We start from the raw sequence: 26,794 nt of genomic DNA on the forward strand, positions 1-26,794 counted from the left end.
AAAATGTTTGTGTTATGGCTACAGGAATATTTTTATTTAAAAGCAATACATTTCTGCTGAAACACTACACAAACATTTTATAGATGGTCACTTCAGTGTCACCTCCTCTGACATTGTCACCCAGTCAGGTCTGTACCTCTGTAGTGACATCACTGCTTTCTCCCTTTTCTGCCTTACAAACGTGTCATGTTCCAGACACAATTCAGATGGCAGTTCCTTATTACAAATGTCCCTGACAATCCTGAGTAGAGGTTTCCTCCTTCCACAGCCCCCTCCTTTGACTCTGCATCATCTGCAGTAGTCAGGTAGTCAGGCTGACAGGTGTAGTGTCCTACCAGGTGGGACCACACCTAGCTTGAGGCCTGGCATATCCCAGCATTGAAAAGAATCAGTAGATTTCAGGATTACAGCTATCAGTATGAATCCTCTCCATTGCCATCCCACCAGATAACAAGCTCGTCTTTCATTCATTCATTCATTCATTCATTCATTCAAACTCATAGTGTGTAGAGCCATGACCTAGGCCCAGTGGAGGCCTCAGAAAAAACTGATGATTTCTAGAGTAGGCTGTAAACTGACAGCCCCAGACCAGATCTGGGTAGTAGATATGTTTCTTTGACCCTGATTTAAAAATCAGGACATTGACTATAAAATTCAGACTTTTTGTCTTGTGTTTTATTTTATTTTGTTGAGAATATACATGGTAAAATATTCACCAACTCAACAGTTTCTACATGTACAATTCAGTGACATTAATTACATTCTTTGAGTTCTGCAACCATTCTCACTCTCTTTTTCTGAGTAGTTCTTCCCTCATTACCATTAACTCACTGCCCGTTAAGATTCCTCTCAAATCTCTTGCATTGCTGTTGTCAGTTTGATCCGTTGTAGTTTTTAAAAGCTCACAATGCTTAAAGCAGACATAAAATTCAGATTTTTAAATGTCATTGAAAAATCAGAAGATCTGGCCACTCAGGACCTCCATTCCTGAGTGGCAATAGCTGGTGCTATCTGAGAGGAACAAAATGTGTTCTTAATTCATCCTGGTACTCAGCAAATCCACCTCACTCATTTACATCTCCTGCCTGACCCCAATAGGCATCCAAGTGTGTGGTTCCTACTCTGAAGAACAATTCTAATGAAGCAAGTGGGAGGTAGTGGCATAACTATTGAAGCCCTTCAGGATTCAGTGACGTTAGTGTGGGGCCTGGCCTAGAGAATATTAATTGAATACTGGAAATGCTGTTTTAATGGTAGCCTAAAAAACAGTATGAAACCACAATGAGGTAGTGTTGGGTGGCATCATGGTACATGACTGTCTGGGTGCTGGTGATGTTCTGGCTTTCCCGTTGGACTATTTTGTTTGTGACACCATACCATGCCTCTTTTGCCCTGATTCAAATACCCTTCTCTCACCAATAAAGTTAGAGACTGTGGCTAACTTCATTGGTGAGACAAGACCTGCTGACCCTATGCCACAATTGTGAGAGCTTGAGTTATGGAATATTCTCTCTCATCTCCCTACAGCCAGTGAAAACAGAAACCATGACTGTCAGCAGCCTGGCCATCAGGAAGAAGATTGAGCCAGAGGCAGTACTGCAGACCAGAGCCACCACTGTGGATACCACCCAGGTAATCTGTGCCTTCCCATGTATCCTTAACACAAGGTTTGTGGCCAACCTTAACGCCTCTGGAGCCCACATTTTTACCCTGATACTTTGATGAGCCTCAGTGCCCTCCCTGGGTTCTTGTTCTGGACAGACCACAGCCTTTTGCAGCCTTAATTTCCTCATCCATAAAATGGGGATGATCTGTGTCCACTTTTTTCTTAGGAATGTTAGGAGGTGTAGTGGATTAAGACAGCAATATTTCAGATGATGTAAAAGAGCCAGAGAGATTTCTTGAGGTGTACCTTAAAAGGGGCTTCTTTGGGAGGGAAGAGGGAGTGATTCTCAATGAAGCTTTAGTCAGAACAATTCACCTTACATCATTTTATATAAATAGGGGTTCCGCATCAGACTGGAAAAATAAATGAACTGATCATTTATCTTAACAGCTGAAGAAAGCAGTCACAACAGACATAGATGCAGTACTTACAATGCATCTCCTCAGTTCCATCGAGTCAGTACCGACTCATAGTGACCCTATGCACAACAGAATGAAACTCTGCCTGGTCCTGTGCCAGCTTCACAGGCATTGCTACATTTAAACCCATTGCTGCTGCAACCATGCCATCAATTTGTTGGGGGTCTTCCTCTTTTACTCCGACCCTCTATTGTATCAAACATGATATCCTTCTCCAGGGACTGGTCCCTCCTGACAATATGTGCAAAGTATGAGAGATGAAGTCTGGCCATCCGATTTCCTAAGAAGCATTCTGATTGTACTTCTTCCAACATAGATTTGTTTGTTCTTTTGGCAGTCTGTGGTACTTTCAGTATTCTCTTCCAATGCCATCGATTAGCTCAAATGCATCAATTCTTCTGCTGCCTTCCTTATTCACTGTCCAATTTTCACATGCACATGAGATTGTGGAAAATACCATGGCTTGGGTCAGGTGCACCTTACTCCTCAAACTGAACACATTAAAGAAGTCTTGTGCAGCAGATTTGCCTAATGCAATACATCGTTTGATTTCTTGACTGCTGCTTCCATGAGTGTTGATGGTTGATGTGAGCAAAAGGAAGTCAGTTCCTTCAGTGGGTTTTAAACGTTGAAGATTGAGGTTTATGGGTCTGATCGATATCCTCTTGGTTCTTTCTGGTCAGCACAGCTCTAGTGTTTGTAGCTTTCTTGTCCTGGAGCCCAGTCTCTGTCTCAAGGACTGAAGTATTACATAAACAACCACAATATGTACAATTGTGTCTCTTCTAGATTTTTTTCCTTCTAGTTTTATAACATGCTTAGAGGAGCTCTGGTAGCGTAGTGGTTACCGAATCGGGCTGCGAACCTTAAGGTCAGCAGTTCGAAACTACCAGCCGCTCCGCAGAAGAAAGATGAGGCTTTCTACTCCCGTAAAGATTTACACCCTCAGAAACCCTGTACAGGGTCGCTATGGGTCGGAACCGACTCGACGGCACTTAACAACAGCAACAACAAGGGGTTTTAGGAGGCCATCTAGGCAAGACTCTTGAGTCCTGATGGGGTGTGTGACCACTGGCAAGCTGCTTCCCCTCTCTGGTCTATTTTGTTTTAGTTGCATATGTTGCTATTTGTTTTGTTTTCCATACAGAGAAATATAAAGAAAAGACCTGAAAATGTAGCCTGAAATCCCACAGCTCAGGAATCTTTACTGATATCAAAACAAAATAAATACAAATATATAGTTATGAAATTCAAACAGAACAAAATGAAAATTTTCTTATGTTTCCTCCAAGGAAAAAAAACCCCCATATATCAATATATGAGGTACTTCAAAAAGTTTGAGGCAAAATGGAATCAAAAGATAATGGCCTACTTTTTCTACAACTTTTTTGAAGCTCGTATATACACCTGTATTTCTATGTAGTTAACTGTTTACACACACAAGATCATATTATTTTGTCCCTTGCCATTTTTTTCCTTAATAATTATCTTAGAGACCATTCCTATTGGTGGCTATACCCAGTGCCCATCCACTGCTGTCAAGTCCATCCCAATTCTTAGAGGCCCTGTGGGGCAGAGTAGAACCACCCCTAGGGTTACTAAGGCTATCATCTTTATGGAAGTCGACTCCCACTATACATCTACTTTATTATTTTTTTTTTTGTTGTTCCACTTAGGAAGTGAATCTTTATTTCTGTAGTCCTTTTCCTATTGATGGTCTTTGTGGTAGTTTTGGGTTTTCGCAGTTAACAATCAATGCTTCAGTGAACTTCCTCGTGTATAACTTTTGTTGACTTTTTCAGAATGTGTATGGTAAGAGTACATTTCTAGCAGTGGAAATGCTTGGTGAAAGGATGTTGTTGTTAATTGCCCTTGAGTCTGTTCAGACTCAGGGTGACTGACCCTGTGTACAGAGTAGAGCTGCTCCACAGGGTTCTCAAGGCTGGGATCTTTATGCACTTAGATTTAGATAGTATTTGCCACACTGTCAGGGCTCATTGTCCTTTGTCCAATTGCTGCTGCAGTTGTTAAGTGCCATTGGGTCGAGTCTAACTCAGAGTGACCCTATATATCGTTTCCAAGAAGCAACTGATAGGTTTGAAGTGCAGAACTTGTGATTGTCAGTTCAGTTCTGATCCTACAGCACCACACCAGGTCTCCAGTTGTTGTTAAGTGCTGTCAAGTCGATTCTGACCCATAGTGACACTCTATAAGGTTTCCAAGGAGCTGCTGGTGAGTTTGAACCACCGACCTTGCAGTTCAAACTGACATTGCGGTCCAATGTATTAACTCACACTGCCACACCAGAACTCCTCAGGTCTCCAGTTGCTGTGAAGTGCCATCAGGTCAATTCCAACCCATAGCGACCCTGTATAGGGTTTCCGAGGAGTGGCTGGTGAGCTTGAACTATTAACCTTTCAGTTCAAACCAACTTTTCAGTCCAGTGCATGAATCCATAGCAACATAGCAAGACTCCTCCGTTAGGAGGGATGAAATGAACAGGAGGAGCTCTGAGGCCATCGAGTGTGTAAACATGGCCTCCTTCAGTGCACAATCACAGCCCCTCAGCTCTGTTATGGTTGAGAATGCCATGAGCCCAGATGAAGTTGTTTGCAGGGTGAATCTGGCTTTCCCTGCCTCTAACAACTTCTCCTTTGGCCTGCAGATTGATGGGAGTGCCCCAGCAGGGAAAGAGTTCATAACAACAACCCCATCCATCACCACGGAAACCATATCAACCACCATGGTAAGTAGAACTCAGGAGGCCTCCCTCCCTCTCTGACCAATGCCTTCTCCCTCCAAACTAGCCAGATGACAAGCTAACATCACCCCAGAGCTTCAGGGGGTTCTCATCAGCTCCCTAGGGACCCCAGCCACACCCCACCCCTCCACCCCCCACCCCCACACTGCACCAGGTCTGGGACATACAGTCAGTTCTTACTGGATGGTATGTTAGTTTTCACAGGAGATACAGTCAGATCTCAGTTTTTCAAAATGAGTCATGTGGGAGGGTGGAATCCCTAAGTCTCTATGATTGGACCATCTGAATCATGGGAGGGGGTCAGGTTCAGTATGGTATTATGTGATTAGAGATAACAATGGGGATTGTGCTAGTGAGTCTCACTGTGACTGAAGGAGAGTCTGAAGGCCCTTCCCAGAAAACCATCCCCTCGTTGAGGCTTTGCATTTTCTCATTTGTCTCAGACCACTTCCTCACCTTGGTCAGTAGATGGCGTTTGGTGACCCTAAATTGGAAATTCAGGCTATTGGACAAGCTCTTGTGGTTCTGCCACCCCTTTACTGTCTGACCCATGAAGGAAGAACCTTTCCCTATTTTAGCCTCTGATTTTTTCATCTGTAAAATGGGAATCTCCCATCCTGCCTGGTTCACAGGCTTTTGTGACATCCCAATAAGATAAAGATGAATTAGAGCAGAGTGTTTGGCACATGCTCCATGGTGCCAAGCTGTGTGCTGAGAACTGTGAATGGATTGTCTCATTGAATCCTCACTATGAGGATTGATTCCTCAACTCTGAGCTGGATGCTCATTTTTCTGTACCTTTTACAGACAAGGGAACTGACATTCTGAAAGACAAAGTGACTTACTCAAGGTCACATAAGCACTAAGTGGTAGAGCCCAGTCAAACCCAGGCAATGTGCCTCTAGAAGTCCCACTCTCAACCTCAACTGTTTGCCTTGCTCCCTTATCCTGACCAGTGCACAGGCCAGCTGGGCAGGGCTGGTTGGGGACTAAGGCTAGAGAAGGTGTGAGCTACTGGAAGTTGTTTTCAACTGCCAAACCCCTGATACATGCATAGGAGGTGAAGGTTATCAATTTAGACTACCCAGCAAGTAGGTTCTGAATAAGCAACTATTTTAAAGTAAACAAACCCAAACCTACTACCAGCTTACACAGTATCCCTTCAGCCCTTCACCACATGGCACTGGGACACTTATGGGGCTAAATTTAAATTTCTTCTTATGGTGAATAGGTAGTTCATGTCGTTCATTTGCTCATCCATCCATCATCCATTCATTTGTTCCAAAAACATTTATTAGCCTGTACTCTCTGTCCAGTATGGAGATACAGAGTTAAAGAATTCATGTATCCAAAAAACATTCACAGGCACTGTTAATGTGTTGCACACTTGGGGTCAGGCCCTGGGCACCAGTGGTGAACAAGGCCCAGCTCTTCCACTACCTGGCAGGATGACCAGGGGCGAGTTACCCAAACTTCTCCAAGCCTCAGTTTTCACTTCTGTAAAATGGGGGTTGAGGGGAATAATAGCACATACTTCAAAGGGCTGGTGTGAGAATGAACTAAGAGAATCTGTGCCAAGCCCTTAGCACAATCCCTGCCACATAGTAAGTGGTCTGTAAGCATGAGCTGTTGTTATTTTTATTTTTTATTTTTTTCTGGTTTCATGGAACTTAACAGAGTGATAATACTATCCTGGTGGAGCAGTGGATTAAGCATTGTGCTGCTAACTACAAAGTCAGCGGCTCAAACCTGCCATCTGCTCCATGGGGAAAAGATGAGGCTTTTTGCTCCTGTAAAGTCTCAGAAACCCTCTGGGGCAGGTCTACTCTGTCCTGTCGGGTTGCTATGAGTCAGAATGAACTTGATGGCAGTAGTGATGAGGGTCCATAGGGAGGGAAGATATGGGGACAAGAGCTGGAGAAGGCGTTCCCTGGCAGTGACAGTTGGGCTATGAGTGAAGAATAAGCTAAAGGAACCCCCATGGAAGAAGGTGATCTAGACAGAGTGGGAACAGCAGGTGCAGAGGCAAGCATAGGAAGGAACATGGCGTGGTCAGTGGTTGGTCAGTGAATCGAGATGTCACGTGTCTGCTGGAGGAGCAAGGGGAGAAAAGCCTAGAAAGGAAGGTTGAGGCCAAACCTTGAAGGGCCTAAAATGTTATGTAAGAAGTTCACACTTGATCCTGGAGACAATGAGAAGTCACTGGACTATTTTAAGTAGGGCCATGATGTGCTGATCACATGTTTCCATGTTTTGAAAAGATTACTCTCGCAGCCTGTGTGGAGCATATGGACTGAGACAAAAATTCCTCTCCTCCCTCCCTGCCTGTCTCCTCCCTCCTTCCTTCTCTCCCTCTACAAATATTTATTGAACACCCACGATGTGTGAGGTACTGTGCCAGGCACTGTAAATCCAGCACTAATGAAGATAGAGTTGTTGAGCTCCAGGGTCCACATGCCAACGGAAGGACCAGAAAGAGGCAGTAGAGAGGTATCTAGAGGCTGGCAGCCAACTGGGGCAGGCCCAGAGTGTAAGGAGGGGACAGAGGTAAAAACTGCCTGAAGGGAGGAATGTATAGGATATGATCAGTGATACAATAGTCAGATGACAAAAGGGAAGAAAGGCTATTGTTGTTAGGTGCCATTGAGTCAGTACTGACATACAATGACCCTATGCACAACAGAACGAAACACTGCGTGGTCCTGAGCCAACCTCACAATTGCTGCTACACCTGAGCCCATCACTTCCACCACTGTGCCAATCCATCTTGTTGGGGGTCTTCCTGTTTTTCTCCAACCCTCCACTTTACCAAACATGGTATCTTCCTCCAGCTAGGGATGCATTTAGTAGCCCAGTGGTTCTCAAAGTGTGGTCCTGTGATCCAATGGTTCTTAAAGGGAATCTATTATAATTGTACATTCTTAGCCTCCATCCCAGACCAATGGAACCATAAAGTCTGGAGTGGGACCCAGCAGTCTGTTTTCATAAGCCCTCCGTTTGAGAACCACTGATCTAAACAGAACACTGGAGGAGAAGGAGAATTCCATTTTGAATCTATTGAGACTGAAATATCCCCGTGGGACATTTCCAGGGAATAATGTCTCAGAGATATTGGAAATTAAAATCTAGGATTCAAGAAAGATATAGGCTACAGATAAAGAGATATAGGGGAAATTGACCTTGAGAAGGCAGCAGAAACCCTTGAGTGGCTAAGGTAGACTAGCAGCAAGAAGTTGGCAAGGGAGAAGAAAGAAGGGTCTAGAATGGAGATGGTGGTTCACCTGGCAAGGGAGAGGAAGAACTCCTTGAGGCCAGTAAATGGGCTGGCTCAAGATCCCGGAGGAGCAGGAAGGAACAGATGGAGTCTTGTTTTGAACCATCTCCTTCGTGGCCTCTTCACTGTGAAGGTGGAGGTGAGGGAGCAGTGAGAGCTTTAAGGGAGAATGACTCAGAGTAACAGTAGGACCCAAAAGGGTCAGCGTTGTTTCCTAAGCTGAGAGAAATGAAGCCTTGAGCCTGGAAGGCTGCCCTTTGAAGACCTACTGCTGGGTCACATTCTGGGACTCCAGGTGAGTCTGAGAAAGTGTCTTCTGGATGGATTACCAAATAATCAGCTCAGTGTCAGCCTGAAGCTGGGGACAGGTGTAGGGGATAGGCCCGTGAGCAGGTAGAGTTTTAGGTCTATGCCATACACAGACTAGGACTGGGTTTCAGTCCATTGAAGAACTTCAGAGCAGACACAGGGACCCAGGACCAATAAGGCTAAACTCTAACATAGAACAAAAAGTGGAAGGCAGAGCAGGCAGCCAGGCCCCTTGCCAGAGAGAGGGCAGTAAGTCCATAGATGAGTCCAGGAATATCCAGCCAGATCCAGAAGTTAGAATCTTAAGTAGGACCAAAGGAACTGACTCAGGAGTACAAATTGCAAGGACAGAGTGATGTTGCAGAAAGACTATGTAGGACTTGAAGTCTGAAAAACATGGATTTAAATTTTGGCTCTGTCACTAACTTGCTGGGAGCTTATATTCTCTGACCCTCCAGTTCTCATCTGTAAAACAGAATTTAAAAAGAAAAACCATTTTTCTAGAGTAGGGTTAAATGAGATAGCACATATAAAATCTTCAGCATAATGCCTAGCACATAGCAAACACTCAGAAAACAGCAGCTACTATTCTATTTTTAATGCTCCTCCATTTATCTTACAGATTTTGGTTTGCAAAGCTCTTCTCCATTAGTCCCATAAAGGCTCCATGGAAGGTGGCACAGGGGGCCCCTTTTTACAGATGAATTCATAAGAAGGAAGTGGCTCTGCCCCAAGTCACATGGCTTGAATGGGGCGCAGAGCCAGTAAGAAAACCTGAATGTCTCAACTCCTATATTAGTGCTTCCAGAGAGCAATAATGTGTCTTGTTCACCACAGTGTCCCTAATGCCAGGCACTCAGTAAAAGTTTGTTGTAAGGAGTATGTGGGAGTGAGCAGTTGATGACTACCTGAATGAGAGGACAGTAAACTGAATGCCTTCAGATTCTGCTTTTTATGTTACAACTCAGCCATATGGCTGTGAGAGCCATATGACCACCTGCTTTGGCCATCCCAGGGGCCTGCCCACCTGAGACCTGGCAATTTGAGCACTATTGTTTCCCCAGGAGAACAGTCTCAAGTCCGGGAAGGGGGCAGCTGCCATGATCCCAGGCCCACAGACGGTGGCCACGGAAATCCGTTCTCTTTCTCCGGTAAGTGGGCAGAGCCAGCTCAGGCTAGGGGACTCAACACTGAGAATGTGGGCGTGGCTCCACAGATGGCCCGCTACCAGTGCACCATTGAGTCCCGAAGGCTGCCTTTTGAAGTACAGTGCCAGGAAGCTGGATTGTGTTCAGGTGCCCACAGGGCTCCCTGGTGCACACAAGTGTCTCGTCTTTCTGCCCTCCACAACAGCCCTGCCTGCTCTGTCTCTCTCTCACACACACATACACATATGCACACACACTTAAGTTGGCATTAACAATTATGTGTAAAATGGCCTTTCACCTTCTCACCTCTGACAGCTCTTTTACATCTATCTGCTTTCTTTATTAATGTCACTGTTCAGGAAAAGCCCTAAACTAGGAGTCCAGAGGCTTGGATTCTAGACCTGGTTGTGTTGGTGGCCACCCCTGTGACCCTGAGTATGTCACTGTGTGATCTCTTTCAGCTATTGCATTCTGCAGCTTCTGTCATTCTCATCATGTAGTCCTGGAGAGAGCATGTTCCTGGTTCTGACAGGATGGGGGGTCAGGAGGGTTCTGTTTTCACCTTTGTCCTTCTAAGATTCTAGGATTCTTAAATTTTAGGGTGCTGTTAGGATTCTGAACAATGTCTGGCTCTAGGAATCTTAGATTCCAGAGTTTGAGAATTTTATGACTCGAGGATTCTGAAGTTTTCAGTACTCTTGAATTCTTAACACAACGATTCTGAGCATCTTGACTTCCAAACTTCGCCGTCATGGGGCCCTTCCTTTCCCTTGGTTTACCCTACCCCAGCCCCACCCCTTCAGAGTCCAGTGTCCTTACCTGACACCCTGGGTGGGGGGTGGTTATATTCTACAGATCATCGGGAAAGATGTCCTCACCAGCACCTACGGCGCCACTGCGGAAACCCTCTCAACCTCCACCACCACCCATGTTACCAAAGTGAGTAGCAGCAAGGGTATCTATAGTCCCAGCCTAGCTCAGGGGCTTGGGAAGGTCATTGACCCTGGCTGTGCTGTTTTGGGCTTCGTAATCTGTAACGTGAACCAAGGAAAGCGATGCTATTACCAGTTTCTTGAGTGTTGTGCCCTTTGTTCTGTGCTACATGTTGCCTTAGGCATGGACTCTTCCCCTACAGCATTTACAGCTGGGTTGGGGGGCCGAGGGGAATATAATTTTTGAGTAATGGTGAGCCATGCATTTGTGCCTTATAAGCTTTAAGTGCTGGAAGAATTTAAAGAGGCACAAGGTAAAAAAAAAGTCTGAGGGCTTCAGAAAAGTCAGGAAGAGTTTCCTGGGAAAAGTGGGGTTTGAGCAGGGTCTTGGAAAATGAGGTAGGATTTGTGAGGGAGAAGGAGACAGATACAAGCATTTCTGAGCAAAGCAGAAGATGGGAGCAGAAACTGTATATATTTGTTTGTTCATTCATTGAGCAAATGTTAGTATCAACCTTATACCAGATGCAGTGCTAGAAGGAGGTGGCCGTAAGCGATGCATGTTTGTAGGAAGCAGGAGGAGCAGGATCTACCAGGAAGAAGATGCATGTAGGGGTGTGACTGTGGGCCGTTGGATAGAGGCCAGGGGAAGCAGACTATCCAAACAAATAAGACACATACCAGAACGCATCTGATTATAGAGGCTCTGAGTCTCAGAGACATTGTAAAGCTGTTAGTCAAGGTGTTTTAATTGATGAGTGTTCCAGTGAGACCATTTAAGGAGATACTGTTGGGTCCACCAGGATGTGTAGTAGATGGAGAAAAAGAGGAAGAATTATGGAATGGGAGAAGGACAGAAAGGACCAAAGAAGGCAGCATGGTTAAAATACAGGTACCAGTTAAAATCCAGTGACTCAGCCGATCAGGGCAAAGGGCTGAGAGGCAGGTGTCTGATGCATCAATGAGTGAGTGGCCAGGAGGAAGGCAAGAAGGACCTGGGTCTGGGATAGAGACCTGGAGGAGAGAGGCCAGAGAGCCACGCTGAGCTGGAGGTTCTGATGAGCCATCCAAATGGAAAAGTCTCGCAGGCAGTACTGGCCCGTTGTGCACACACACAGTCCCAGCCTCTGCATGTTCCTATAAAGGATTCTGAATCTCTTTACATCCCCCAGCAAGAACCCAATCTCACCAAAAGCATTCACAAGCAATGCCAGCTGCACTGAAGGTTCATGGGAAGGTTTTCTATCACATATCCCACAGCACATAGCTCAGTGAACTCGTCTTCCCAAAGTCTCTCTTGCTTCTGCCAACTGGAGGCTCCCTTTTCTTTCTTTCTGCTCAATAATATCCCCCTGCACCCCCCACCCCAGCAAAGTTGCCTTCTGACTCCAGCTTAGATTTCTTGCAGCCATCACCCTCCTTTATTATGGTTCTATCCCATCTTCTTATAAACTTGCACCCAAACCCCAATCCCTTCAGAAGACAACAGAGGTTATAAGTATCAATAACAAAATTTCCTTTTGTAGTGTTGTTTGGAGTCATTTAAGGTAGAACCTTGTAACCATTCACATTTCATTCATGTGTTCATTCAACAAATCTGCATTCAGCACCTGCCCTGGTCAGAGTGGACAGGGGAATGGGAGAGGGTCAGAGATATAGAGACGAACAAAACACAGACCCTACCCTAGTGAGGTGAACAAGGTCAGTACAAGGCAGCGAGGCCCAGAACTGGGAGAGTGATACAAACATGGTGTTCCAGCTACCAACCAGGCTCAGGGAGACAGCATTTGAGCTGGGCTTGGAAGACCTAGATGGGACAAACTCGCAGTAGGAAAAGTGGAGGCAACCAGGCCAGCTCTGCTCTCCAGTCCCAAAACCAGAAAAGGAAACTCTGAGGAATCCAGGAGAGAAAGTGACTGCTGGTCCTGAGTCATGCCCTTGAGACACACTTTGGATAGATCCCCTGTTGTGACTGCTGCCCTAGCAGGACCCAAGAGTGACCTCACCACCCTCTCCTCTGCAGACTGTGAAAGGAGGGTTTTCTGAGACGAGGATCGAGAAGCGAATCATTATTACTGGGGATGAAGATGTTGATCAAGACCAGGTATGGGATTAGGAATGTTATTCCCCATGGCACTGCCTAGTCCCCAGACTCTCATGTAATGGGTTACTTACCCATGGATGGCTTCCCTGAGGTCAAATAAAGTATCCAGTTCCTACTGATCCTGTCCTGACAAGGATCCCTACAGAAAGAGCCGGATAACCTGAGCTCTAGTCTCTCCCTTTAACTCTGTTTAACCACTGCCTCTCCCTGGGCCTCAGTACCATGCCCCTGTGCACTAAGTGGCTTGGGTTAGTTGATCTCCAAGGACTCTCCCATATCCAGTATTTACTAGTTCCTAACTTTGACGTTATTTTCCACCAGGCTCTGGCTTTAGCCATCAAGGAAGCCAAACTGCAGCATCCTGACATGCTGGTAACCAAAGCTGTCGTATACAGAGAAACAGACCCATCCCCAGAGGAGAGGGACAAGAAGCCACAGGTAAGGTTTATGAGAAAGAAGCTCAACAGCCATCAGAGTGAGGAAGGAACAGTGAAGGTCATTTCCATCTGAGAACCCAGCAAGTGACTTGGTCCCTGTGTCAGGTTTGACACCCACCTCCTCCAACTCCTTCCCAGTTTATGGCTCAGAGGAGTGTGGTAACTCCCCTAGATATAGCAAGTTGGAGTATGGAGGGGAAGCAAAACTGTTCCTCAGTTTCTTTTGGGGGTCTCAGGCTCCAAACCCAGAAATGGTTACGAAAAGCGGAGAGAGAAGATTGACAGTGAATTCTGAAGTAGGATGGAGAAATACATGCTTAACCTCATTAGTCAGGTCTACAAGCTAGAAGTCAGGAGTAAGTCCTACCAGCCTGAGTGCCACATAGTCCTGTCCCTGTGTCTCCGTCGCCATCACAGGACACTAGGTGTTGCCAAGTGGATCTTGGTCCCATCTGCCTTGCTAGATTACAAACTTTTGACCTTTCAGGCCTCCTGGTGCTAGAATCTTAGGGGCCTTGATATTCCTCCATTTCTTTGTAGTCCATGAAGGTCATGGTAAACAAGAGGGATGAGATGGAATGGCAGCATATAGAACTTTACAGTGTGAAGTGGGGGTGGACTTCTTCAAACCCCTCTGGAAATTGACTGAATTTTATCAGACCTATCAAAAAAGAAAAAAAAAAAAAAATCTCACAGATGCTGTATTGAGTGAAATAGCCAAACACAAAAAAGTATACTGTATGATTTGGTTTGAACCGCAAGGTCAACGGTTCAAGCTCATGAGCTGCTCCTCAGAAACCCTATATATAAAGTCGCTATGGGTTGGAACTGACTCGTCAGCACTTAACACTGATAGGTCCGAAGGAACCTCCTGGGATGCTGGAAATGTTCTGTATCTTGATCTGGGTGGTGGTTGTTATATGAATGTCCACCTGTGTGAAAATTTGCTGAGCTGTATACTTAGATGTGTATACTTTACACATTCCACATGGTATTCCACAATGAAAAGCAACAACTCCACTGTCAGCAGATCTCCATTCTGCTGTCTTTCTAGAAAGATACAAAAATGGTTTTTTTCTCCTCCTTTGATTGCCACTCTTAATACCATAAAAGAAAGGGCAGAAACATTTTCCTGCCACTTTGAGAGGCTGCTGACCCTTGGTCTAGACCAATGCTATCCAATAGCGTTTTCTGTGATGACCATTTCAAAACATTCTTTCTGTGCTATCCAATGTGGTAGCCACTAGCTACACGTGACTACTGAGCTTTTTAAATATGACATGTGCTTTAAGGGTAAAATGCATGTAAGATTTGGAAGATTTAATATGAACAAAAAAAGAAAGTAAAATACCTCACTAATAGTGTTTATATTGATTATAATGTGAAATGAGAATGTTTTGGATAGATTGAGTTAAGTCAATGTTGTTGTTAAGTGCTGTCGAGTCAGTTCTGACTCACAGAAACCCTGTATAGGGTTCCCAAGACTGTAAATCTTTGTGGAAGCAGAAAGCCTCATCTTTTTTACTGCAGAGCAGCTGATGGACTTGAGCCGCCAACCTTATGATTCGCAGTCCAGTGCTTATCCAATGGTGGTTGTGGTGGTTGTATGCTGTTGAGCCAGTTCCAACTGATAGCAACCTTGTATAGGTTTCCAAGGCTATAAATCTTGATGGGAACATAAAGCCTATCACTTGGTGTGTGTGTGTGGGGGGGTGGGCAGCAGAGAGAAGCATGGTTAAAATACAGGTACCAGAGCACTAACTCCATGAAGTCTGATTTCATAGGTCTGCCCTAGGGCCTGGGAATCCATATTTCTTGGAATCTTTATTTAGAACTTGATCTGTAGGAAAAGTCTACGTACAGTTTAACGTAAGAACCACTGATGCAAAGAGCTCTGTACTGAAAAGCCAGAGACTTGGCTTTAACCCCAGCCATTCTGCTGACCCAGTATGTGACCATGAGTCAATTTCTCAGCTTCTTTCCCTTGTGGATTTCTTCCTTTGAGGAGATGAAACAAGAAAGCCCCCTTCCAGTTACAGTCCTCTGACTGTTGAGCTGCTTCCCTAAAGAGTCTGTTGGTGTGTGTGTTTCTCAGGTATCTTCTCCATTCCCTAACTCAAGCCTATTCATCTTTCCCAGGGCATTCACATTCAGCCCCCCAGGCCCCCTTTCCCATTTTCCCTAGCCATTCAGCACTCTCATTGGCAGCCTCTACATCCTGTCCACCTCACGGCTTGGCTCCCTTTGCTGGCTCATTCCCTCCTCCTCATTCGTCTTTTGCTTGCTTCTTTGCTGCTATTGCTCCACGCACCACTATGCATTCTGTCGCTCTTTTGTAAAGGTCACCTTTTTTATGTTGCTCTGGAGAGACAGAAATTTCTGCCTTGCCTTTTCTACCCACACATCTTTATCATTGTCACCATATTGGAGTCCTGGTGTGATGCTGTAGGATAAGCACTGGACTGTTAACCACAAGATTGGCAATTAAAACCCACCAGCTGCCCCTCACAAACCCTATACAGGGTCACTGTGTGTTGGAACCGACTCTGTGGCACTTAACAACAACACAACAACAGGAACTACCTCTGGATGTTCACTTAGGCAGCCCTCACTTAATCTCAGGAGAAGGTCTTCGCTGAATTAGAAAACGTCTCTTTCGAAAGAAGTCTTAGATGGGTTAATGGTGTTTGGTTTTAAATTTTTGCATATGTGATAAAATACTCTCTCTCTCTCTCTCTCTCTCTCTCTCTCTCTCTATATATATATATATATATATATATATATACAATATTTAGCCATTTTAAAAAGTACATTTCAGTGGTATTAATTACATTCACGATGTTGTGCATTTATTACCACGGTCTATTCCTAAAACTTTTTCATTATCCCAAATAATGGGGTAATAAGCAGTAAGCAATAACCCCCTATTCTTCCCTCTCCAGTTCTTGGTAACCACTAATCTACCTTTTGGACATTTTATATAATGTAATCATACAGTCCATGACAGTTGGCATAATGCTTTCTAAGGTTCATCCATGTTGTAGCATGTATCAGTACATCATTAGAATGCTCCTTTTTAAAGTGCTTAAAAGCATAGGTCTTTCTGGTGTAACCAAAGAACAACTGTGTACTTCTTCCCACCTTGGTGCATCTCTCAGCCCTGTGTCCTAGTTATTTAGCCGTACGTTTCTTCAGCCAAATGAGGACCCCTGGTAGCACAGTGGCTTATTAGTTGGGCTGTTAGCTGCAAGGCCATCAGTTGGAATCTACCAGGCACTCCACAGGAGACAGATGAGAATTTCTGCTTCCATTCAAATTAACAGCCTCAGAAACTCTATACAGGGTTGCTATGAGTTGGAACTGACTCCATGACACATATCCACCATCACCATCATAGTAAGGAGCCCTAGTAGCGTAGTGGATTACAAATTGGGCTGCTAACTGCAAGATCAGTTCGAATTTACCATTTGCTCTGTGGGAGAAAGGTGAGGTTTTCCACTCCTATAAAGATTTACAGCCTTAGAAACTCTATACAGGGTCACTGTGAGTCGGGACTGCCACCATTGTAGTAATCACAGTGTTACTTATGGAGTGCTGACTCTGTTCCAGGCACTCACTGGACGTTGTTGTTGGTGTTGTTAAGTGCCTTCTAGTCAGTTCTGACTCATAGTGACCCAGTATAGGGTTTCCAAGGAGCAGCTGGTGGGTTTGAACTGCCGACCTTGTGGTTAGCAGTCCAGTGCTTATCCCACAGTGCCACACCAGAACTCCACTTAACTTGACATAAGTAGTATTCTCTGCTCATTTTACTATGGTTCTTCACTTTACGTATGAGGAAACTAAGTCTCAGAGACATTAGGTAAGTTGCCTAATGTTGTAAAGCTGGGGCAGTGATGAAATGATTAGAAATTCAAACCTTACCTGTCAGACTCCAAATAATCCAATGGTCCTAACCTCCTCTCCACATGGACTTTTCATAATACCTACTTCATTAGGTTCCTGAGGTCATACATGGAAGGTAGTTAGCATAGTGCCTTACACATAATAAATGCTCAACAAAAGTTAATTATCACTGCTATTACTATTAACTGGAAGTAGGCTAACAAAATGCTGCACGTCGGAGCCCTTCTATAATATTCTGAGTAGAATAAATTTGTAGCTAGGTTTTGTTTAGATGTCCTTCTTGCTTCTGAAGTGTCCTCAAGCTTTTGAAGGAACCACACACACCCAGAATCATCTTTACAACAATTTCTAGGGCAGGTACTTTACTAATTGTTGAGCACACTTAGACTGTGACCTACCACTGTAGGGAGAGAAAAAAAAAAAAATCCAGTTAGGAAGTAGGGAAATTGAGCAGAAAGAACATACCCAGACTTGTGAGCTTTGTGCTCAGAGGAACCTTTCTGGGCCTCAGTTTCCTCATGTGGGTTAATGAGTCAAACTGCAAAGCCGTTTCAACTGCAAGGTTGGAAGTTCAAGCTCACCAGTGTCTCCTTGGAAACACTATACAGGGTCGCTATGGGTCGGAACCAACTCAACGGCACTTAACAACAGCAACAACATAATGGATTTAATTGTTCCTACCTTAGGAGCTGCTGTAATTAAACTAGATGATATCTGTGACCTAATGGGGTGGTGGCTTACATACAGAGAGTGCTCAGCAAGCATGAGCCTGCTTCCTTATCCCTCCAAGGTTTTGCTAAGTTTAAAGATTGAGGAGAACCCCCAGAAAGTCAACGCATAAGCTTCTACCAGTCTGGGGCCCAAGACCCTGTTTCCACCTGAGCGTCTTCTCTCATTGAATCCTCCAGGAATATTTGTCCCTGCTCCAGGTGCCTCTTGGCCTTCCTTCTTGAAGTTCTTCCTCCGTGAAGTTCTTGCCATGGTTGTAGAAAGCACACCTGTCTCACACACAGCTTTTCTTTTCTCTGCAACCTCACAGGCCAGACATCGGGTTTCTGCTCTATCTTCTCACACTGGTCAGCCTTTTCCACAAAGGTCCTGTCTCCCAAAAACTGCCAGCAAGTGGGTAACGCCTAGTCCAGCTTCCTAAAGCTTCCATGCCTTCAAAAGTTTAATTAAATGAGGGGGTAAAAAATTGGCTTGTTCCAAAGTAGAAGTCTTGAATCCCAGTCTTGGTTCTGCTATCCACTTGCTTGCTGTTGTTATTGTTGTTGCTAGGGGGCCTCAAGTTGTGTAGGGTTACTGAGGAGCAGTTGGTGGGTTTGAGCTTCCAGCCTTGCAGTTCACAGTACGTATCCTACAGCCATTGAAATCTTCAGGACCTCGGTTCTCCGATCTGGAAAATGAGCCAAGAAGGATTCATTTTCTGTGACTCCATTAGCACTTGACCATGGAGATGGTAGAGGACAGGAATGATATGTCCACTTACTACGTATTTTTGAGTGTTGCTAAGTGACAGCCACAATTTTGGGCACTGAAGACATAAAGCTAACTAAAAGACAGCGCTGACCCTCAAGGAGCTTGGAATAATGATTGGGTAAGTTATAACAACAGCAGTACTATAAGGACAGCCAGTATTTATTCAGCACTTAGTATATGCTGAACTCTTGCTTTGAATTCTCTCTATAAGCACAGGAGGCAGAACCCATTTTACAGAGGAAGAAACAGAGGCCTTATAGAGGTTAAGAAACTTGCTAGTGAGCTGGGGAGCAGGTTTTAAACTCAGGGGAGTCTACTCTCAGAGCCTACATTCTTAACCACTAACTTTTGGAGTCACGCAAACCTGAGTTAGAATCCAAGTTCCAGATGCTTTATCTAAACTTGTCTCTCTGGACTTTAATCTTTAGGACACATGGGGAAAGGGGAGAAACCAAAAAGAACAACTGCATTTATAACTAAATATTTCATAGAGTGGAGAAAAGATAGAAAGTAAAAGTAAAAGGATTGTGATCTTAGCTATTTACTGTTATAGGACACATTAATGAATTTTCACTGGAAACGAGCAAGCAAACACATACACATGGGCTTTGGAGTCAGAAAAATGTAGGATCAGATCTCAGCTGCCACTTATACACTGTATGACTTTGGACAATTCACTTTATCTTCCTGAGCCATGTGCCTGGCACACAGCAAAGGGTAGCTAAAAAACAATTTGCCATGTATTTAAAAATGAACGATCATTTGTATACCAGTGTTCACTGGAGCTCTATTCCCAATAGCCAAAAGATGGAAAGCACTCACATGCCCAGCACAAGATGAATAATAGATAAACAGAATATTGTATAGCCATACAATGGGATATTATTCAGCCATAAAAAGGGATGGCATACTGATATATACTACTACATATATGATCCTTGAAATCATTACGCTGAGTGAAAAATAAGCCAGACACAGGAGGAAAAATACTGTATGATTCTACTTAAATGAAATAGCTAGAATAGGCAAATAGAGACAGAAAATAGATTAGTGGTAATCACCGCAAGGTCACCAGTTCAAACCCTCCAGGCTGTCTGCACCCATAATTACAGTCTTGGAAACCCTAGATATGGTCACTATGAGTCGGAATCAATGTGATGGCAGTGAGTTTGGTTTTTTGGGTATGGCCAGGGAGAGAAGGGCAATGAATAGTCAATGCTTAATGGGTACAGTGTTTCTGTTATGGGTGATTAAAATTATATCCAACAACATGGTGGATATAATTAATGCTGCTGAGTTATGTACTTAACATGCGTAAAATAGCAATTCTTATGTTATATGAGGGGCTTCAACAAGTTTATAGACAAATGAAAAGATAATGGAATTTTCCACAAACTTTTTGAAGCTTCCTGTAGACCTGTATATATTTTACTACTATTAAAATGAATGACAAAATGTTCCTAACTTGTCTTACCTTGTCTTATCTTCCTACTTCCTCCTCATGCTGCCTTCCCCCTTACCTCTGGCTCCCAGGAATCCTGACCTCTGTGAAGAGATGCTGGCATATCTGGTCCAATCCAAGCCAGAGAACCATTAAGAAGGGGCCTTCAGTCTGAATTCTCCGACTCAACACCGATGTCCCAGCTGCGACATACTGTCACTGATGAGAGACTGGGAAAGGAAAAGCATATATAAATAGATATATATAGATATAGATATATATACAGGAAACACCGCGTCCTTGCACTGCTGCTGGGGCTGGCGGAGCAGTCAGTGACACAACAGCTAACAGCTGAACACCTACATTTTCCTTTGCAGACAAATTGAAGAATTGGTGGGAGTTTTCAAGAAAGATCAAATAAAATTATGACCTCGCTCCCCAATTGTCCTGCCAAGTGACAAAAGCAAGCCAGACCGTTATGATTGTAGAAGTACAATAGGACTCTGGTTCCAAACGTTACATTTAGAGGACCAGCCTTCCATTTGCTCTTCTCCAGCATCTGTGGCCCACTTGAATGCAAAGGAAAACACTTTTGCAGCAAAGCAAGAGAAGTCGCAGCAGCAAGACACGCACAGTCAAACATTTTTTCCAAGAAAGGAAATCCCCTACTTAGAAAGGAGGAGGAGGAACACTGGATTCTTATTTTTCGGGTCTTGACACTGGGCTGCAAAATTTGCCTTCCTTTCTACCGCTTTCCCTCGACTCTCACGCGTCTTGTTGTCATTTTCTGTCTTGGCTCCCTCCTCCCTCTTCCCCCACTTCTTATCCCTCACCCTCTGTGTCCTGGGCCTACTGCGGAGCCACCGCAGATGACTCTGATTGGAAACAAGAAAAAAAGGAAAGAAAAGAAAACAAGAACAGAAAACCAAGCCACAGAAGGGAAGTAGACATTGTACGTTTATGGTTTCTCATTACGAAGGTGCAGCTGTAGGAGATTTGTATGGATGTGCTTTTAAGTTATGTATATTACATATAACAGGAAACAAATATTAAAATAAACAGTGCTGGTAAGTATGAAGCTGACATTTTAAAATTATAATTATCTGCCTGTGATTGATGTATCCCAAGGTTCTTAGATCTCACTGACCTGGCCCAGCTAAGGAGACCTGGACACTGAGGGTGGCTTGGCTCACAGTAGGGGCTGCCAGGTTCAGTGTAGTAATACAGTGTGTGGTGTTTGTAATTGGTTGATTGGTGGGGAAGAGTAGGGTCTCCAAAAGGAGGGGAGGGGGTTGACAAGAAGGAGACACACAGATGTAGTCCAGAACATGCCAGTCCATAATACCTTCACCCCCGGGCATGGTAGCCAGGGCCTGATCTATGCTCAGGCATGAGCTCTACCGTTAGTATTCGGCTGCTGAGGTCTCTTCAGCAGAGGGCCCCAGCTCAGTTCCCCTACCTCCCTAGGGGGCTTTTGTTGATTTTTAGTCCCCACTTTTTTTGGCCACATGTCTTGCCCTTCCTGACCACACTGTCATAACTAACTCCCTATCCAAAGGAGCTGTGGTGCCCCTGGTCAATGAGAGGTTGGTGGCTTTAACCTGGCTGTTGAAACATTCCCAACTCAGTCTCTTCCTCTACCCCTCTTATATTCTGAATCAGTTACTTCTTCCTGGACTAGAGTAACCACAGTCCAGAGGCCATGAGCCCCCGGGAAGGCCCTGATAAGTCCAAACTGCATTTCCAAAGGCCCCAGAACAAGCGGAGAGTGAAAGGTGGTGGTATTCAACGGCTCAATCTATGTAAAGGTCATGGCTTTGGAGACCTCCCCTTTCAACAGCATCTGAGCTTTGAGCCGGAACCCTTGGAGTCCCAGAAATTGCCTTGAGACCACTGAAGCCCTTGGAGAAGATCCTGTTGCTAGCTTGGCATTGCCCTCGGGCACACACGGGCTTTCCCCCAGCTTGCCTGCCAAAAGCTGCTTCCCTGAGCTCAAAAAGTCCCTCTCCAAAGGGAATTATCCCCATTGCACTTGACTCATGCTATCTGAACTCCCAGCCCTGCTTCTAAAGCAGTCAATAAATTTATTCAACACAAATTTCTGGAGTATCTACTTGTGCCAGGCACCATTCTAGAACTGAAGGAGAAAGTGTGAGGGCAGGGGAGGGATGTGGAAAGTCACCTGAGCCAGCTGTAGCATCTCCAGCCATGGCTGGTCCCTCAGAGAGCATTCTCCCATTCTTGTCAAGTTGCCCAGGATATGTGTGCCCCTTGACTGAGGTACCAGGCACCCCAGCAACTGGTGTGGTTCCAGGATAGCATTTGCCTCTGTGGGCAGATGGGAAGGGAGTGCACCAGGGTTAGGCTCAAATGGCAGTCAGCTGCCATCCCCCTGGACCAAGTGGTGGGCCCACTCCAGCTCCTCTGAGTGTAGGGCACACTTTCCATGCACCAGGTTCTTTTTACGGTGCTGGCGGAGAAACCACAGAACCTTCCTCCCCTTCTCCACTTGAGAACTGTCACTCCTTCTGGGTCAAGAAAGAAGCTGGGGTGGTTCCATCCTCCCTGGGCCTGTCTTTGTAGGACACAGGTGGTCTGAGCATGGTGGACACACCACAGAGGAAAATTTTGTTCTGGGTTTTGCCTCTGACATGCTCCCTGCAAGAGGTACCTGCCGACAGGCCCTGAGTGTGTGACTTCAGGGCAGGGCTGAGGTGACTAGGACGTGAGCTCTTTCATCACATTCCTTTCTGAGGAAAGCCAGGGATCACCACCACCGAGTGGGGGAGTGACAAAGCTGAATCTAGGGCACTGTTACCTCCCCACCCTCCTCTTCAGAGGGAATATAGACATTTGTCTTGTCTGTCTCAAACCTACTTTGCCGTTTTGTCTTCCTTTTTTTTTTTTTTTAAATGCTTCTCATCCTTTCTGTGCTGCCTCTCACACTGGAGGCTAAGTGGCAAAAGCCCCCAGCGGCAGTCAGGAGTTCTGGCTGGCCATCCTGGCTCAGCCCAACTCAGTGTGACATTGGCCCCCTTCCTTTTAGGAAGATCCTGTCAGCTTCTCCATGTACACAATAAGCAGGTCAAACCAGATGTTAACCAGGGGCTTTTCCCACTCTGCCATCCTTCAGACCTTCATTTTCTCTTGTTTTGCTTTCTCGGGCTGTTTTCCATCAGAGAGTACAGGAAGTGCCAGGGTACAGTAAGTGTTTCAGTTTTGGAATCCTGCAAGCACATTTCAAGACTGGCCTGAAATTGCATGAGCAACATCACTCTGAATTTTTTTTTTTTTTTCCTCCAAAAGCACCTTACCAACCAACTGCAATGCCTGCTCCTTTACTCACACCCTCCTCTCGTCCCAGCGCTCCCCCACCTCAGTGCTCTGTGCTGTATGCGTGTGCTCTCTGTTCTTGTATACTCAATAAAGGTGAAATAAATGTGTTTGATGCTGAATCATCCACTGCCTTGGCATCTCTCTGTCATCTTGGCTACCAGTACAAGCTGGCATTATGAGAAAGGCTAAAACTGGGATGGAGACACCCCAACTTAAAATACTTTTCTGGAACTCTCCATGTGTTCCAGGGCTTGGGTTAGTCTCTGCAGGTACAACAGGAAATAAGACGAAATTGCTGACTTCCAGGAGCTCCCAGGCTAGTAGAGAAAACATAACAAAACACAGAAGCTGTTTTGACAAAGGAATTTGGAGGGACATAGGAGGGGCTCTGAGGAGGTGATGTTTTAGCTGAACGAAGAGAAAAATGCAGCACTTTGAAGAACTTGGGGGAGCTTTCTAGACTCAATAAATGCCCAGCCCCCGAGGTGTAGAGGAGCTTGGTACATGAAGGAACAGCATGGTCTCACCTTCTCTTTTTCAAAGAAGAATGTCTACATTGATATCACTCTGCCTGCAACCCCCCCCCCCACACACACACACAGACAGCTAGGAAGCGTGGTGGGTAATGAACACCGCAACCCCCAATGTCAGCCTTTGCCTACCACCTTCACATACGTTCTCATACCTCCCTATCACCTATTCCATGAGTGACTTCTGATTTCTTTAAATTGACTCCCTTTCAAAAACAAATTTATTTTAAAAGGAAAATATATGGCTTCCACAAATGGAAAATAAGTTTTATTTAACAAAGGTGGTCCTCATGAAAGATTAAAGTAAAAAAAAAACATAATCCATGTAAAACCAAAAGTCAACTCTTGGACTATCTGAGGTGCACATACCACATATTCTACCAGGAACTTAGCCCAGACCACTTATATTGCTCCAAATTGCACAAGTGAAAGCCACTGCTAATAATTTTTTTTCCAGTCTACATATGTATTTTTTCAGAGTTGAAGTCACATAAATACCATTTAGAGACTTATTTTACTTATATCCTGATTATTTCCCCATACTGTCAGATACTTAATGCTTACATTTGTTGTAAAAGGTGGTTCATTCAATTGTATAAAAGACTTGGCAGGAGTTTCTGTTCCTTCCAGAAATCACCACTTCCCATGGTAACGTACTGATTACAAGTTGGGCTGCTAACCTCAAGGTCAGCAGTTCGAAACTTACAGCGGTTACTTAGGAGAAAGATGAGTCTCTCTGCTCCTGGAAAGACTTACAGCCTTGGAAACCTTATTCAGGGTCCCTATGAATTGGAACGGACTCCAGAGCACATCACCACTACCACCACCACCACCACATCCTGTCTGTTACCAGAGGCAATTGCTACCAGGAGCATGGTGAATCTTTTCTTTGCAGGTTTCCTGTAGCTATTTGTCACTCCCTGGGGTTCTAAAATTGAATATGGCTTGTAAATATTGGGTTCCCCACACAAGTTCTTAGCACCCCACACACCCTGTATTTGTATCTCTGGGTGTGGTGCTGTAGGATAAGGACTCGACCACAGGGTCGGTTTGAACGGAAAGGTTGGTGGTTCAAATTACCAGCTGCTCTTTGAGAACCCTATACAGCGTCCCTGTGGGTTAGAACTGACTCAATGGCACCTAACACCACTCCATTAATAAAGGGTCAGCCTCTGTGCTGCTTGGGAATACTTTGAGACTAGTTCACATAAATTAGTGGTTCTCAAGTAAGGAAAGGGAGGCAATTTTGCCCCTCAAGGAATATTTGACAATGTCTGGAGGCAATTTGGGTTCTCATGACTGAGGGGTGCTGCTGACATCTAGGTCCGAAATGGGGCTAAACATCCTACAAAGCACAGGGCAGCCTACCACAGCAAAGAATTATCTGGCCCCAAATGTCTATAGTGCTGAGGTTGAGAAACCCTGATCTAGGTGGACATGTGCCCCCCAGGATAGGATTCTCAGGTCACTCTATCTACAGCTCCAGTGTTCAGTGCCCTGGAGTTTCAGAAGATGCTGAGCCCACCTGGAGCAGCACGCACTGGTACCACATCACAGAGTACAATGTCTAAGACTGGGAGTTGGCGGTGGAGGGAAGGAGCTAAGTTTCTCCATGCAGGAAATGGAACTGACATGACAGGCAGATATTGATACCGTGACTGTGACTGATGGAGGCTGTCTCTGGTTAATCCTGCAGCAGTTTATGGTGATTAACTATGACTGCAGGGCTCAGTCGAGTCTGCAACCCACTAAGAGAGAGCTTTTGAGACAGATTGGTGTGGCCAGCTGTCACTAAGAAAGCACGACAGGTAATCTAAGGGACAGCAGCACAGAAACAAAAACAGCCAGTTAGACCATGGCTTGCATTTAGCTCTGTGACTCTGATTTTGTAATCTCTCTGAATCTCAGGTTCCTTTTCTGTAAATTGAGATTACTAATACCTCCTTGTGTGGTGCTACAGCATTAGCACTGGATTGCTAGCTACAAGGTCAGCAGTTCAAACTCACCAGCCGCTCCTCAGAAAGCCTATACAGGGTCACTGTGAGTCGATGGCAAGATTATTGTTGTTGGGTGCCACTGAGTTGATTCTGATTCGTAGCCATCCCATATGACAAAGTACAACTGCCCCATGGGCTTTTGTGTTTTTTTTGCTGCAATCTATGGAAGATGCCAGGGTAGGTTGGAACCAACCACTTTTGGGGCTAGCAGCTGAGTGCTTATTACTCCACCAGGGCTACTTCCCATAAAGATTGTTGTTGTTGTTTGTTAAGTGCCATTGAGTCAATTTTGACTCACAGTGACCCTGTTGACACATCATATGGTTTCCGAGGGGCAGCTGGTGAGCTTGAACTGTTGACCTTGCAGTTCAAACAGACTTTAGAGCCCAGTACAACCCACAGCACCACACCAGGACTCCTCCCATAAAGACTGAGAAAATCCTCTAGGGTAATTCTTCTCTGTCACACAGAGTCAAAATCAACTTGATGACACATAATTACAAGGTGAGTGTAGGGATTCAAGGTAATATCTGGGTGGTGGGAATGAACTGGGCAATACTCTGCCCAGTGCATACAAACTGACCCCAAGGGCATGCCAAAGTGAACGGCTGTGGTTTTTGGTACAAGTTTATTTTACTACAATCAGATGAATTTTTGAGAAGAGGAAATGGAAGCCTAGCAAGAGTAGACGGTGATGGGGTGCAGAGAAAATCATGAACAAGGCAATTGCTCTAGGGAAACTAAGAAAGAGCAAAGACTTTGACATGAGAATGGGGGTGACATTTTTCTGTGTGGGATTCTTCATCTTTACTTGAAATCGCAAGTAAAACTGATATCCTTTTTCAAAGCTTTGAAGTTGCTTTTGGGCATTGTAGGAAGCAAAGTGCTAAAACTGAACTCAGACTGAGATCAAGTTTGGTTCAGGCCACCCTGGTTGTATGTGAGTTATAATGGATGAAGTCTGACTTACAGGGATACAAGATCTGTTTCCCAGAGCAGTTGCAGAGATTAAACGATAATTAAATGCACCACTGTGATGGCTTTTTTTTTTTTTTTTT

General features: G+C 44.8%; 1 protein-coding gene across 1 annotated transcript in view; it reads left to right on the forward strand.

The window, feature by feature from the left end:
• EPB41L1 (erythrocyte membrane protein band 4.1-like 1) overlaps window positions 1–20,951 on the forward strand; it is a 154,418-nt gene extending 133,467 nt beyond the window's left edge. The window contains exons 15-20 of the mRNA XM_006875718.1: window positions 1,528–1,632; window positions 9,494–9,580; window positions 10,433–10,516; window positions 12,533–12,613; window positions 12,935–13,051; window positions 19,966–20,951. Of these exons, the coding sequence (XP_006875780.1) occupies window positions 1,528–1,632; window positions 9,494–9,580; window positions 10,433–10,516; window positions 12,533–12,613; window positions 12,935–13,051; window positions 19,966–19,974 (483 nt within the window). The 3' untranslated portion in view covers window positions 19,975–20,951. The remainder of the gene's footprint in view (window positions 1–1,527; window positions 1,633–9,493; window positions 9,581–10,432; window positions 10,517–12,532; window positions 12,614–12,934; window positions 13,052–19,965) is intronic.
• The last annotated feature ends 5,843 nt before the right edge of the window (window positions 20,952–26,794 follow it).

The sequence above is a fragment of the Chrysochloris asiatica genome, unplaced genomic scaffold (genome assembly GCF_000296735.1).
Source record: "Chrysochloris asiatica unplaced genomic scaffold, ChrAsi1.0 scaffold00337, whole genome shotgun sequence".
Lineage (NCBI taxonomy): Eukaryota > Metazoa > Chordata > Mammalia > Afrosoricida > Chrysochloridae > Chrysochloris > Chrysochloris asiatica.